The sequence below is a fragment of the Arachis hypogaea genome, chromosome 15 (genome assembly GCF_003086295.3).
Source record: "Arachis hypogaea cultivar Tifrunner chromosome 15, arahy.Tifrunner.gnm2.J5K5, whole genome shotgun sequence".
NCBI lineage: Eukaryota > Viridiplantae > Streptophyta > Magnoliopsida > Fabales > Fabaceae > Arachis > Arachis hypogaea.
The window spans coordinates 22,453,101-22,468,972 of record NC_092050.1 but is presented as its reverse complement, the minus strand read 5'-3'; the positions used below and the strand labels follow the sequence as shown (position 1 = coordinate 22,468,972).

The 15,872-nt window shown below is 37.9% G+C and overlaps 2 protein-coding genes and 1 long non-coding RNA gene across 3 annotated transcripts; all 3 read right to left on the bottom strand.

The window, feature by feature from the left end:
• Positions 1 to 1,122, bottom strand: LOC140179629 (uncharacterized). Its single transcript, XR_011873290.1, has 2 exons — positions 945 to 1,122; positions 1 to 841 (listed from the first exon to the last, which is right to left on the bottom strand). It is a non-coding gene; the product is annotated as an uncharacterized lncRNA (long non-coding RNA).
• A 1,333-nt stretch (positions 1,123 to 2,455) lies between these two features.
• LOC112749959 (large ribosomal subunit protein P2B) lies at positions 2,456 to 3,778 on the bottom strand. The gene is made up of 3 exons (XM_025798414.3): positions 3,101 to 3,778; positions 2,750 to 2,976; positions 2,456 to 2,648 (listed from the first exon to the last, which is right to left on the bottom strand). The coding sequence occupies exons 1-3, from the start codon at positions 3,186 to 3,188 to the stop codon at positions 2,622 to 2,624; spliced, it is 342 nt and encodes a 113-aa protein (XP_025654199.1). The 5' UTR covers positions 3,189 to 3,778; the 3' UTR covers positions 2,456 to 2,621.
• An 11,124-nt stretch (positions 3,779 to 14,902) lies between these two features.
• Positions 14,903 to 15,556, bottom strand: LOC114925334 (uncharacterized). The gene has a single exon (XM_029292917.1). It carries the CDS (start codon positions 15,554 to 15,556, stop codon positions 14,903 to 14,905), a length of 654 nt encoding a protein of 217 aa, XP_029148750.1.
• Between the last annotated feature and the right edge of the window lie 316 nt (positions 15,557 to 15,872).

Genomic DNA, 15,872 nt, shown 5'->3' with positions numbered 1-15,872 from the left:
TTTCAACTGGAAAATAGACTATATTATTTAGACTTTCTTTACCAATAGTAACATTTCCACATATATTTCATAATTGGAAAAGAGATTATTGTTTCCTTGAAACAAAATCTAAATAAAATGAGTCAAAGTAATTGCATATATTTTGCAATGATGCAGCTTGGAATGGGAAGCGCACTAGAAACAAGCATTTGGAGCAAGAAAGTTGGAAATGCTTGGAGTCTTAATGCAAAGATCATGGGTGATCCTCAACGCCATTGCACTTCTCCTTAGCTTCTTATATGTGTTTGCTTGCCAGTTACCAAGATTGATAGGGGAGACACGAGACAGCATCCATAGCAAAGGTGGCGGGAGTATTCGCACTTTGGATGCTTCCACAACTCTTTGCATACTCCATGAACTTCCCCATCCAAAAATCCCTACAGGCACAAAGCAAGATCATGGTCATGGCTTGGATCTCCGCGGGGGTGCTGGTGGCGCATGCGGTGCTGAGCTGGGTGTCGATGCTAAAAATCCGCTGCCGTGATGCTTAACGTGTCATAGTGGTGGCTCAAATGGAAGTTGCAAGGACACTTGGAAGGGATTCTCCTTGCAAGCATTTCAGAGTCTCTGTGGTTTTATTCGTCTCTCATTAGCCTCTGCTGTTATGCTCTGGTGCGTCACATTTTCATATATATGCACAAATATGTACTGCCTATGCTTGTATATCTATATTATTACCAAATTATAATCACAAGTTTTTTTTATCTACCCAAAAGATATATATTCTTCCATATGTTTCCTTAAAATCTTGTGCAGCTTGGAAGTTTGGTACTTTATGGTCCTGATTTTGTTCGCTGGTTATCTAAAGAATGTAGAAATTTCGGTGGATGCAATGAGTATATGGTACTACACAACATTATCTTACAATAAAAAGCCAATTTTTTTTATATGGGTTCAATGCTCACCTTTTCCAATGCTGGCGATTCATGCATGTTTTTCTGATGATGACTTTGCAGCATGAATATCTTGGGCTGGACAATCATGTTCGCCTTCGGAATGAATGCAGCCGTGAGGTTTGGTCCTATTTTAGATGCATCATTTTTCAGGAAAAACTATGCAACACAACAATTAAAAGAAATGTTATTAGTTTTAATAAAAACTAATTTGATTCCTAACATCATGCAGTGTGAGGCTGTCAAATGAAGTCGGGGCAAGTCACCCAAGAACAGCAAAATTGACCATAGTAGTTGCTATGATCACTTCGTTTGTTGTTGTGAGTGTTAATAAAACGTCAATGAAATTTTGCCTTTATATAATTAAAATAATATTTTTTTTTTACAAAACGTCAATTTGTACTACTATCATAGCAATGTAAAATATCAAAATATCAAATGTTATTGTATTTCTCACTGAAATTATCCATATCTAAAAATTTTAAGAGAGAAATTATTCTAAGCATATTTTTGGTGTGCCTGACGATTTTTAGCGAATTTGGTCTGGAATGCTGTCAAGGACCTTCCTACAATCATGTGTGTTAAGCCTCATGGTCTATAAAACCAATTGGAGTAGAGAGGTAAAATTTTCTACTACGGTGTTGGATCAAAACAATTTACTATTATGTATTAATGAATTAAAATGTTGGAAGAAAAAGAATTTAAAGAATAAGCATCTAAATTTTTTTGTTAACCAAGTTAGTCTAACATAATAAAAATCAATTATAACTAATATTATTTTAAATCTTATTATTTACTTTATTTAGACTTGATTCATAATAAGATTTGAATGTATAACATCACTTTATTTTTATTAGAGCCTAATCTTTTGATCGAATGGCAGGCCTCTCTTGCCGAAATAAGATAAAGTGGGGCAGGTATACCGAATCAGAGAACGAGATTGTGAAGAATGATCCAGACATAAGAAAATAGTGTTAATTGAAAGTAGCACTGTAGCAGCAACGGTTGATAATTTTAGAGCAAACACATTCTAGATCCGAATTTATCAAAGTATTTGAGTGTACATTTTATCTCTAATTTTATTTAATATTTCAATTTTAGCCCTTGTGTTAAAATTTTGGTTAGAAAATATAACTGCTCGACTTACAACATCAATGCATGACAGAATGACAGTACACGCTACGCGAGACAAGGCATAAAATAAATTGAATTTCGGTATCGCCAGAAAATCTTTTTGACATTCTGAGAAAGGCATGAGGAATTTCATTGTAAAATTAGGACGATCATAATAGCATATAAAATTCAGTCATTGTATATCTATATCTTAACAATCGATTTATCTTCATTATTCAATTCACGATATTTGAGATTAGTTTTCGTTATCACTTCCCAGCCCATATTTTATTCGAGTAATCCAGGCAATTCCGTGAGTAATTCCGTAATTGTAATTTAACTCCCTATTAATTCAGTCACGACTGAACTACCTGAATTAGTATAGAACGTAAGTCCAGGCAAAAATAAGCTAAACCAAGAAATAAACTCAACTGTGTTTACCAAATTGAAGTTCCATAACATCAATAAAAAGTCAATAAAAATATAAAACCAAATCCTTTCAAACACATAGATCACTACAATTAACCCAAAAATAAGAGACAAAACTTAGAAGCTCTAGTTTGAACAACCTACCACTTAATCAAAGAGACTGAATCCCATATCCTGCAAGACAAACAAATCCAAAACCAAATAATCAGATCATTTTGAAAAACCAAAGTAATTAAATAATAATAATAATAATAATAATAGTTGAATCTTCTTACATCATCTGATTCCTCCTTCTCTTCGACCTTCTCCTCCTTCTTTGCCTCGGCGGCTGCGGGAGCAGCAGCACCACCGCTAGGAGCAGCGGCAACGGCAACAGCACCACCACCACCAGCAGGCACCGACGCAAGCTTTTCCCTTCCGGCGGCAATAACCTCTGTTATGTCTTTGCCTTTAACTTCAGATAAAAGGAGCGTTATGCTGTCATCATCTGCTTCAGCTCCAACTGAACAAAACATACATGTCATAATTTACAATACTAAGGTCAAAATTCTCCACATATCAACTAACTTCGAAGCAAAATAGAAATGTATTGAAATAAAATAGGATTAATTAGATAAAAAGGCTACCGGAGCTGAGAATGCCCTTGAGATCGGCGGCGGAAGGAGCGGCATTGCCACCGAGGACGGCGAGGAGGTAGGCGGCGATGACCTTCATCTTCCTTCCACAACTAGGTATCACGAATCACGGCGTGGATCTGGTGGGGGGATGAACAAAAGTGAAGGTTTTTTCAGTTCTGCAGATTTATAAATAGGGTTAGGGTTTGAGTCCTCGCATGGGCTCCTAGGGTTTTATAATGTGGCCAACGTGGCCCTTGTTGTTGGGCTGTTTCCATACTTTATTGGGCCAGCTTACCCCGGACCCTATAAGCCCATTATATGCCTTTTATATACCCCGGGCCCTTATAAGCCCATTATATGCCTTCATTAATAATCATTATAAAAAAATACCCATTATATGCCGCTTGACCAAAAAAAAAAAACCCATTATATGCCTTCAAAGAAGCGAACGATTCGAAACTTCAAGGACCACCAAAGTTCGGCAGGGATGAAGACGATGAGGATGTCGATGGAGATGAAGATGCTGCCGACGAAGACGAAGATACAACCGACGGTTCGATAACTGCGTCCATTGATTTTGGAGCTTTGAGCGTCGAAGATACTTCCGTCGATTTGGTGCTCTTCCGCGTCGAGATGCTGCAGTTCATCTGCTTGGCTTGTTGAGGAAAACTTGCTGTAATGGAAGATGAAGAGTCTAGTTTCGTCAAAAAATGAAGAAGGAAACGTATGTTTGATTTTCGGGTCGGGTTGGGGGCTTTTTTTTTTTTTTTTTTTGGTCAAAGGTTGGGGGCTTTGAGTTTTTGTATTGTATTAGGTCTGGGCCAGGTTTTGGTCTAGTTCTCTGACAAAAAAAAAAGAATTGGCAGTAGCCACTGCACACATGTTTCTAATGAAATATTAGACCAATATATAAAATTAAGCCATGTTTTTTCACAAAAAATAAGGAGAGAGAGAAAAAAAAAAGATTACGTGTGTGTTTGTCTAATGTGTTAGATTTTCTCAATTCGAGAATTAAGCTTTCAAGTGGTATTAGAAATTGCACTCAGAGTTTAAAGTAGTCCCTAAAATTAATAATTCCTCAAATTCATCCTCAAAATTGTACTTTGAGACTCAAATTCATCCTTCAGGACATTTCTGTCCAAGTGACATCATCGAAAAGCTGACATAGACTCTATTTTGACACGTTTGCAAACCCTAAACGACACCGTATGTGTATTGGCAAGTAAACGTTTGCTATGCAACATCGTTTCACACTATATACAATAGTCTCTCCTTCAAAGTTAAATCAACATTTTCTTTCCCTCTCAAAACAGAAACAAAATCCTTTCTTCTTCCATTTAACCCTTAATGGCAATGGTGTGAATCGTGTCTTTACAGCGATTCCCTCTAAAAACACACTGCACTCGAGGGTCAGCTTCATCGTCGTCATCATTCAGAGAGTGTGTGATGAAGACTGATTTCTCTATTAGAGGCAAGAAAAAAAAAGAGAAAGTAGAATAAGAAATGCTTTGTTTTACTTAAATGTTGTTAATGTGATTTCTTTTAATAGTTAAATAGAATTATTTATCGTTGATTATGTGGGTATGCATGTTGATGTTATGCTGTTTTTGTTAGGGTTTAATTGGAACTAATTTTGTTAGTGATCATGATAAAATTTTTCGTTGATCAAGAGTTGTTTGTTATATTTGATATCTATTTCATTATTGTTATAGTTTGATTCTAACATTTTAGTGGAATGTGGTTTATGGTTTAATGATATTAGTGTTGAAGTTAGGTGTTTATCTTTTTTATTTTCAGATGGATGAGCTTTTTATTACCATCATATATCACCATGGAGGGTTATTTACCACAGAGCAGGATGGAAGTGTGTCCTACAGTAGTGGACAAATTTCAAATATGCAACGACTTGATGTAGACACACTCGATGTCTTCTTAATCCGAGACTACCACAAGCAACTTAGGTATGACAAGGTGACTCAATGTTGGTTGTTGGCTCCTAATAGACTTTTGAAGACTAGTCTCTGAACTATATCACATGATAAAGAGCTCATGAAGATGTATTATCATACTCAAAGGAACAAGAGAGTTGTCTATGTGTTATTATGAGCATGGAATGCCTGAATCTGTGTTTAATGTGGAAGAAGAAGCAGTATCTAAAGGCAAAGAATTGATTGTGTTAGAGGATAATGCTACTGTAGGAGAAAATTTAAAAGACCGTTTTTTCCAGCCAAACCTCATTACTAATGTCACCACCAAAACAATCCCCACAACATCATCAACCCCAAATCCAGAACCATGTCACACTGCTAGCACCACTACAAAGTTAGCTAATTCTTAAAATGTCTTGTCCACCCTAAAATCAATCCACACAACAAAACCAAATAGTAAATTCAGTCCAGGTCCAAAAGCAAAGACGCAACCCATTGCAAAAGGTAGTAGTAAGCCCCACCCACCACCAAAAATAAATGTCTAGTCCACTGCAAAATCTGTAACCAGGCCCAAACATACAGTGTTTAAGGAGTGTGATCTACCAAAAAAAAGGTTCCCAAAGAGGCAAAATTGCAACAACACATGCTAGGAGGCCTTTAACAAGAGCAGCTTCTATTAACACTATCAGAATATCATATGCTAAGGGAAAAGAGTCCGAAACTATGACAGTGACACTATCTAGTTCAGATGACTCAACAGATAGTCATGATAGTTATGATAGTGTGGAGGATGAACCATATAAGCCTGGTTATGACAAAGAAGACTCTACTGAAGAAGAAGAAGTGGCTGTGAAGAAGTCAACAGGAAAGCTCCCTCAAGTTAAGTTGAGGACTGCAGCAACTTCCAAGCTAATGCAAGAGAGAAGAGTAATTATGGTTGAGGATGATGGTATGGTGTGTGCAGACTCAGACTCTAAAGATGATGAACTATTTTTTGGTGATATGACACCATATTCTGAAGCTCAAGATGGAGCTTATGATGAATCTGATGGTGGAGATTCATGACATTCGAAGGAAATGAAGACTCTTCCAAACTCTGAAGATGTATTGGATGAGGTTGATTTAGATAAGGTCTTTCTGGTGTTTAGAGAAGGAGAAAGGTTTGGAGATCAGAAACTTGAGGTAGAAATGAAATTTAACATGAAAATGGAATTCAAGGAGGTTGTTAGTGAGTATTGTATTCAAGAGGGAAGACAAATTTGGTTTAAGAAGAATGATAGTGTCAGTGTGTAAGCTGGAGGAATGTGGTTGGGTTGTGTATGCTTCCAGAGACGTTGAGGGTAGGAGCGGCAAACGGGCCTAAATCCGTCGGGCTGATCCGCGTAATCCGCCAAAAAAGACGGGTCAGGCTGGAAATTTGGGACCGCCAAATAGCAAAATTTTGTTTAACCCGCACCGCTTAACCCACGGGATTTGGCAAGGCGGGACAGGCTTCCCTGCCGGGCTTAGTGATTTTTTGGCAAGGGAATATTTTTGCAATTTTTTGTCAAAATCCAACTTCTCCCAACCCAACTTACAAGAGAATGAAGATGAAAATTGAGTGTTTTGGATTATGTTTATTTTGCTTTGGAGACAATATTTATAATTATGTTTTGGATTATGTTTATTTTGCTTTGGAGACAATATTTATAATTATGTTTTGGATGAAAACTTGGTTTATAATTATTTTTATTAGATATTTATAATTACAATGACTTTAATGTTTGTGAATATAAAAATTATAATTTTTTTATGCTTTTATAAATTATAAATATATTAAAATGATTGTAAAATTATATATATTATTTAATAGTTAATAATAAAAAAAGAAGAGATTTGGCAGGCTTAGCCCGCCAGCCCGCAATTAGGCGGGGCGGGGTGAGATTTTAGGACTGTCGTACTAGGCAAGCGGGGCGGGGCTGCCCACCAAAGGCGGGCTTTTGGCGGGGTGGAGCGGGCTTCTCTGCTTGCCACCCCTATTTGAGGGTAATTATTAGCAGATCAAGACCTTTATGGATGATCATAGATGCCCAAGGGAGACTGAAAATATATTGGCTAACAAGAAATGACTAGCTTGTAGATTGGTGAGAAAACTGAGGAAATATCCTAATATGAAGTATTTTGAGGTTGCATAGTACTTTCAAGAGCAACTGTGAGTTGGACCTTAACAAGTCCTCACTAACAAGGGCTTTAGGGAATGCAAGGGCCATAGTATATGGCGATGCTGCTGCCCGAATGGAATGGTTAAGGATTACAGATTGACATTGATCAAGAGTAATCATGGCTCCGATGTCTAGATTGGTGTCACGCTTCATCCTAATTCTGATGAAAATATAATATTTGAGAAGATGTATATTTATCTTAAAGAATGTAAAAGAGGGTTTAAGGCTGGTTGCAGGCCACTTATAGGCATGGATGGAGCATTTCTGAAAACACAGCATGTTGGTCAAATTCTATCTGCTATTGGTTAAGATGTAAAATGTGATTGCTTATGCTATTGTTTCTATTGAAAACAAGGACAACTAGAAGTGATTCATGGAACTGCTTCATGAATACTTGGGTCATTATAAAGAGCATGGTTGGTATTTTATCTCAGACATGCAAAAGGTATTATTGTTAATTGACATGGTAACTAACCTATGATGAATCTATTAATCCATAAATAGCTATTGTGATAATTGTAGTTGTTAATTAAAATTAGTTATGGTAGTTATTATAGTTGTGATTTATTGTAGATGTTGTGATTTATTGTAATCATGGTATTTTTTGTAGTTATGGTAGTTATTATAGCTGTTGTGATGTTTGTAGTTGTTAATTATCATTATTTATGATAGTTATTGTAGCTGTTGTGATTTGTTAAAGTTGTTAATAAAGATTAGTTATGGTAGTTGTTGCAGCTGTTGTGATTTTTTGTAGTTGTTAATAGAGATTATTTATGGTAGTTGTTGCAGTTGTTAATTAACACTAGTTGTTCATTGACTTGAACTTTACATATGATGTTCATTGAGATGTTCATTAACTACAATTATTATTCTTATTCTTGTGGCCTTTATACCGCTGCAATGTTTTTCTTTGTTTTAACTAAGAGAAGTGCCACAAGGACTATCTCGACTATTTGTTTACACTAAAAAAGGGCCAATTTGCTGTCACCTATATAATTTTGGGGACCAATTTGCTATCACTTATATAACTTTGGGGACCAATTTGCTATCACTTATATAACTTTGGGAATTACATTGAGGCTCGGGAGAAAACTTTTAGCTAAGGTTAATTTTATTTCATTTTATTTTCAGGGCCTCATTCTTGCAATTTGGGAGGTGTTCCCTGATGTCTATCACAAATTCTATGTTTGCTATTTATGAAGGAACTTCAACAAGTAATGGAAGGACAATGAGCTTAGAGAGTTGCTATAGGAGTGTGCAAGGTGTACTATCCAAGAAGGGTTCATTGAAGGATAAAAAAATATAGAGAGTTAATAAGGATGCGTGGACATATCTGAGCAAGTGGCCAATGGATTCATGGAGTAGGGCCTTCTTCAGTAATTTTTCTAAAATTGACAACATTTGCAATAATGCCTACAAAATTTTCAACGCTAGGATCAAAGAAGCCAAAGCCAAGCCCATTATCACACTGTTGGAGGAAGTTAGGTTGTATGCTATAAGGTCTATAGCCAGGAACAAGGTGAAGTCTAATGCTCATGTTGGGATCCTACCTTCGTCCCATCCAGTGTAGTAGGTTGAAAAAAAAAGGAAAGAATCCAAAAATTGGGTGCCTATGTGGTCTGGTAACACACATTATGAGAAGTTTGAAGTCTACGACTGGCCAATCAACATTGTTGTGGACTTGAAAAAGAGGTTGTACACATGTAATTTTTGGCAGCTAAGTGGTATAATTTCATTCATTTAAGTTTATCTATTTAATTATGTCTACTATCTAGCATTAGTTGTTTATTGATAGAGATTTTTTGTGCAGGGATGCCATGGGTGCACGCATGTGCTGCATTGGCAATAGCTGACAAAAAATCAGATCAATTCTATCACAAGTGGTTAACTATGGAAGCATATAATGATACATATGCCTTCCATATAAACCCATTTCTATGCCAAGCACTATAAAAAAAGATCACCTTATAACATACCTCAACCATTCAGAAAGAAACCAAGGCCAATTAAGGAAAAAACAAGAAAGGATGCTGATGATGAGCCAAGTGGTAGTAAGAAGCAGAAGACCAAGTTGAAAAGAACTTATAAAAAATGCCATTGTTACTACTTTGGTGAAGCAGAACACACCAAAAGATATTGTGGCAAGAGAGTTGTTGATGAAAAAGCAGCAACTGCAGTTGCTGTAGCTGATACTGGTATTGATGTTGATGAAAATTAGGCCAATAATTCTACTTCAACTACTGCTGTAGATGGTGGTGATGCCATACTTAGTCCACTGCCTCAACTTGAAATACAGCTTCAACTTAGTCAACTTATTTTGTCAGAAACCGATGACTCTCAATAAGTTTGCAAATGTAGCTTGTATAGATTTTATTATATCCACACTCTTATGAATTTTATTAATCATTTAACATGTTTCTTACATAGGTATCTTTCGCTCCAGCTTGGCTAATAAAGCTCCCTCCTAAAAGGAAGTTATCCAAAGCCACAAGCACTCCATCAGCAAGCAACCCACCTACAACTACCACACTAGCTAACACCCTACCTGCAACTACCACACCAAGTCCCATGCAAAAAGCAACATAGAGAATTGTTTCAAGGCTTGTCAACTACATGAGATTTGTGCCTACTCCTAAATTCAAGCCACCCAGAACCAACAAATAATGACATAGAATATTATGTATAGAAAATAATTGGTGTCTTTGTCTCTCTGTTTTGTTTAGAATACTTGCTTTAAATGCTTTCTTAATTAGGATAAACTTTTTTAAGCTCAATAAAGGTTTTATTTTTGGAACCTTGACATATACAACACTTTTGGCGAAGTCTTTTTATGCAATGAATATCAATTATAACTCTTTTGAATTGATTTTGTTTTATTTTGTCCTAAAATACGAAAATATGTAAAATGCTATCAATTTTTGTTTCTTTGAAAGCTAAAAAAATGTATAGTAATACAATGTGCATATGCACATCTCATTTGTTTTTAGCAAGATACAATTGTCCAAATTACTTATCCCACTTGAAAAACAAAACAACCACAATAATCAGTAACATACATACAAACAACATAGCCCCACCCATTTCTAAAACCCTAACTTCAGACTTTAGGCTTCCAAGCTTTCAAGCAATCTTCATCTTCTATTTTTTATTGTCATTTAAAGGACTTACTCTACCATTAACTGTTATCACATCTTCTTCTTGAACTTTATCTGCTCATAGGAACAACCTACACCACCTCTTACCTACAATCTACACCCACATTCAAGAGAATTTGGAAGTAAATAAGCCATAATTATATCTAGAACATAGCAAACAAGAGCAACCACTTACATTGTAGTTTGGCAACCGAAGAAGGGCCTTTGATCTCCTGACCATCTTAGAACCGATCGTCCCCCACACCTACACTATTCTGGCAAACACGAATCTCTGTTTCTAGCAGTTCTCCTACCAACACTTTCATTGGAGCGAGAATTAGTCAAGCTCCCAGCTATGTCACTCGCGTTAGCCATCTCGTTTCACTTTGGAGATTCTTGAATCCAGCAGAGGACATGAGTACAGAAGGTCTGGAGATGGTGTAATCAATTGGGGATTAGGATTTTTAAATTTCACGTATGGACCAATTTGCTCTCAAGAAATTTCTCCTGCCACATCATCTATAATGTGTCACAATAGAGTCCAGACTAGTTTTTTGATGGTGCTATTTGCATAGAAATTATCTAAAAGATGAATTTAAATTCTAGAGTACAATTTGCAGAAATGAATTTGAAAAACTATTAATTTCAGGAACCATTATGAACATCGAATCTAATTTTATTGACTACTTTAAAGATTAACTTTTAATTCATATTTTGACCGTTATTAATATTTACATCAATTACTTGATTAGGCTATTTTTTTATGAATTGAAATGGTGTGATATGCACTTTTATTAGAAAGGTTGGTGCTTTTTAATATGGAGCAATTTTTTTAAAAAATTATTATTATGCAAATTGAACGTCCTCTCATCCATTTCAAAATAAAAAAGTGGCTTGATTCACCTGAATAAGAATTATGTGGACTTTGCATTACTTACAAAGTTACAAAAAATAAATAAATAAAGAATGGATATGAAAGTTTTCGTAAGTGAATAAGCAAGTTAGTTGCAAACTTTGCAGTTCTATGCAATCCACTTGACTGATACAAAAGGACAAAATCACTTAAAATGAAAAAAAAAACATTATAAAGTAATAAAATACAGAAATTATTTTTGTTATAGGAAAGAAGTTGGTGTTTTCGGAAGATATTGGGAGGTGGGGTGATTTACCGGGCGGTGGAGCTTCCGGTCAACACGCAGGGGACGTGGTGTCCCTGCTCTTCAGCAGCGTGTCAGCACCTCAGTAGCACGCCGGGAGCGTGGTGACGCGGCGCGCATGCAAGGATCTGGTACAACGCAGGGGCGTGGTGGAGCTGACGTCGCAGAGTCCCAATGTGCCTGCACCACAGGGGGGGCGTGTTGCAGCTGCTGCCATGCAGGGGACAGGTCTCACCCCGGTAAACAGCAAGCGTGGTCTAAGTTGCTCTATATAAAGAGCCTCCCCCAACTGCAATATATAGAAAGTGTGTTAGTGAGAGGGAAGAAAAGCATTAGTGTGTGAAGCAGAGGGGAAGGGGGGTTGCGATTCAACTAAGAGGGGAAGGGTGTTGCTGCTCCACAAGGAGAAATGGTGGGAAAATAGGCAGAAAAAAATATTTTGTATTTATTTTAAAAAATGGTTCGTAATTATAATGCTCTGGAGGAACATATTATAAATTATTTGGATCATCCAATTTATGTAAGTTGTTAAATTATATTTTTATTGTGTATTTAAATTTTTGTTATTTTTTGTTATTTAACATGTTAAAATATAATTTTTTTGTTAATTTTGAATTAATTTTATGTTATAAAAATACTAAAATAAAATATACATTATACGATACAATATACTAAAAATTTTTAAAAAATATATATTTTTCTATGATAAAAATATAAAATAATACTATAGTAAAATAAAATATATATTCTGTAAAATAAATAAATATGTATGTTGAACATATTCAAAATTTTAATATATAAATGTTAAAGTAATAAATAAATATTAGAAAAATATATACGTTGTTATTAATAATATTAGAGAAATATATGCTTTTGATGCACGGAAAAAAATTATTTTAACTATGGTACTGGTAATGCACTGCACGTTAATTATTTTAACAAATAAAATATTAAAATAAATAAATATGTAAATAATATTATTAAATAAAGTGATCACATATAAATAGATATGCTAATATTTGTTTATTAATAAATGAATATTTATAACTAATATAACAAATATATTTTTGTTGATGCAGTCTAACAGAAATTTGTTGGTGCGTAAACTAGATTCGCCACAGAGTTGGAACCCGGGGGTCAAAAACTACTTACGCGCCACGGGATTCTACCACGTATCTAGGATTGGGATGATAAGAGGATTTCACCCATTGTTAGCTGCTCTGGTTGAAAGGTAGAGGCCAGAGACTCACACTTTTGTGTTGCCGGTGGGTGAGGTTACAGTGACATTGAAAGATGTCTCACATATATTTGGCTTACTCATTGATTGAGAGCCTGTGAGTGGATGGACTGATAGTAGTAGTGATTTCGTTCAGAGTCAGAGCATGGCAATATTCGGACGTGAACCAGTACTCAGTCGTAATTCGAAATCTTATATAAAGCTTGATTGGGTTCAACGTAACAGAGATGCGGAGCCGTTGGACACTGAAGAGTCCATAAAGAGATACGTGAGATGTCAGATTTTCTGTATGTTAGGGTCGACCCTATTCACAGATAAGTCGACCGCATACGCCCATGCGAAGTATCTACCGTTGCTTCGCGATTTCGAGCGGATCCATACTTATAGTTGGGGTTCAGCATGTCTCGCACATCTTTACAGAGCACTATGCCGTGCATCACGATATGATACGAAGGAGATGGATGACCCTCTTAATCTGTTGTTTGTTTGGGCATGGGAGCGAATGCCGTGTATTGCGCCCGTACCGAGACATATCCTTCCACCTGCTGAGATACCAGTTGCCATGAGGTAAATATTTATGGTTCTTGTCGGAGATTATATTCACTATGCATGTTTCAATTACGGTTACTTATGTAAATTTTTTCACTGTATCATGTTTCAGGTGGAGTCATTCGGAACGGAGCACAGCGTGGTTAGAGAAGACCGTTGTGACATTTAGGCATGATATAGACTACATGCAGAAGGTAAATATTTATGGTTCTAATGAATCCTAGTTCCAGACATTAATGTTAGGGTTATGACATACGAATTATATGTGGCAGTTTGAGTGGCGACCGTACGAAGGAATGATCATACCGTAGCGGAGTGGGGGCAACAGGCGAAACACTCGACTGCGGGATCTGCACCCCTTTCCGACTTGGGACTTTATACCGACCTCGAAGTATCGGGATTGGTACGTGCGCTCATTCGGACATATGCTGAGATTATCGGCGTATGTTCCTCAGGGCCCAGCAGCACCTTAGCACCTGCACCTCAGGTCCCACCTCAGCATGCAGTGTTTGAGCCGATTCCTTATTATGTACCACAGCCACAAGACCAGAGCCATGGTAGCCATCACAGTCATCACAATGCGTCCAGCCACCACTCTCATCACGCTCAGCATAGCAACCACTCTCAGCACAGCCACCATTCCCAGCATAGCCACCATTCCCAGCACTCTCAGCACAGGCACCCGGGCCAGCCAGCCAGTTGTGTCATCCGATACTGACGACTCCAGCCAGTCATGATTGGTTTGACTTCTCCGTCGGTGGTCATGATTGGGCCAACGCTAGTTTGGGTGGTTGGTCAGATTTTAGTGCTATGCATTCACCGCCAGTCTCAGCTGATCCACGTGGGGCATCAGTCGGTATGAGCCATGGTTTGCGGCGTCCTGCTTCCGACCACACGTCAGAGGGTGCGTCATGTGATAGTGGATTCCTTTGGCGGACATACACAGTTGTTGACGAGTACAACCCCGGTGCATCCGCTCCAGCAGAGGCAGGTGGGTCGGCCCCTCCGGCAGATGCGGGTGGGTCGGCACCTCCGGAAGAGGCGGGCCGGTCGGCCGCTGCAGGTGTGGATGACTCTGTTCCAGGTCACCCATATGACATACGGACGAAGCAAAATCCGCCTGATAGTTATACTCCGTTGCGGCCAGGTCAGGGCATGATGGGTAAGGCACTGAACTGGATGGCTCGTAGGAAGTGAGCATCGGGTCGGGGTTTTTAGATTTCATCCTAGGGTTTAATGTAATTCGTATTTAATATTCTGTATGTTGGCCGATGTTATTCGTAGTTAAAAATTTGTATATTTGCTTCAGTAAGGCCGTAAATGTTAACATTATCATGGTGTTAAACATCAATGGATAATCTCAAATTTAAAAATACAAACAAGACTAAGATAAAAAAAGAAAATCTATTATAAAAATGCAAATTCAGAAATACAAACACAATGAAAATAAAAGTCATTCCCCCCACCACTCGGTCTAGCACGCTGAGGATATCGACTCCGACTATGACCCTAAGCACCACAGAGACGGCATATCCGAGGACCACGCATGTCGCGTGAGTCCATTTCATTCAAGTATCTGGTCAATTTTGGGCGACCTTTCGACGTTCATCTCAAGGTGGGATTAGCAACCAATGTGGGTCCCTCATATGCAGGCCATGTCTCGGCATCACCTAACGGTGTGAACTCGAATCTATATACCTTACGGACCTCTGTCATCTTGTACACGTCATGCACATACAGCTGCCAATCGATTCGCTGGTTAGCACAGCAAGCAATAACACGGCGACATGGTATTCGTTCCACCTGAAAGTGCCCACAGTCGCACGTACGTCGCGCAAGATCAACGACTAACACCTTTCTGCTAGTCATTTTGCGCACCTCAAATACTTCATTCCGTCTGTCAAAACGGTGCACAACTATATTTCCAGCCTGTTGCATACTTGCCTCTATCCACTGTTGTGCGAATACGGAATAGGTAAATCCAGCACGTTTGCGTTCGTGACTCTCAGCACTCTTCCACGTAAAAAGTTCATTTAACCGATAATATGTTGCTCGGACTAGTGCCAACACAGGTAGATTACGGGCACCCTTCAACACTGAGTTAATGCACTCGATAAGGTTCGTCGTCATATGGCCCCATCGATGTCCCTCGTCGAATGCCAATACCCAATGTCTAAGTGCAATAGCATCGCACCACCTAGCATATGCATCGCCTCGCTCTTCCAACCTCTTATAGTTGATGTTATACTCCTCCACCATTCTTGAATACCCAATGTTGACCACAAGCTTTTGCAAGTGAGAGACTTTGAATGTTCGTAGGAAGTTGCTGCCGATGTGCCTTATTCAAAACATCCACCATGCTCTTGGAGGTTGCCAGTCACCTCCGAAACGATTCACTGCTGCCCTAATTGACTCATGCCGGTCTGAGATCATACCCACACCATCTTTTCTGACAACATACATTCATAGATTCCTGAGAAAGAAGTGCCACGCATCAGCTGTCTCCCCTTCCACCAAGGCAAAAGCGATAGGCACAATGTTCTGGTTCCCATCCTGTGCAACAGCGACCAGAAGT

What these genes read in the sequence shown, in the direction of transcription:
- LOC114925334 (XM_029292917.1), bottom strand. Translation starts at nt 15,556, where the DNA reads ATGGTGGAGGAGTATAACATCAACTATAAGAGGTTGGAAGAGCGAGGC.
- LOC112749959 (XM_025798414.3), bottom strand. Translation starts at nt 3,188, where the DNA reads ATGAAGGTCATCGCCGCCTACCTCCTCGCCGTCCTCGGTGGCAATGCC. An exon ending in CAAGGGCATTCTCAGCTCCG is followed by an intron (nt 2,977 to 3,100) that starts GTAGCCTTTTTA and finishes TGTTTTGTTCAG; the next exon opens with TTGGAGCTGAAGCAGATGAT. An exon ending in AGAAGGAGGAATCAGATGAT is followed by an intron (nt 2,649 to 2,749) that starts GTAAGAAGATTC and finishes TTTGTCTTGCAG; the next exon opens with GATATGGGATTCAGTCTCTT.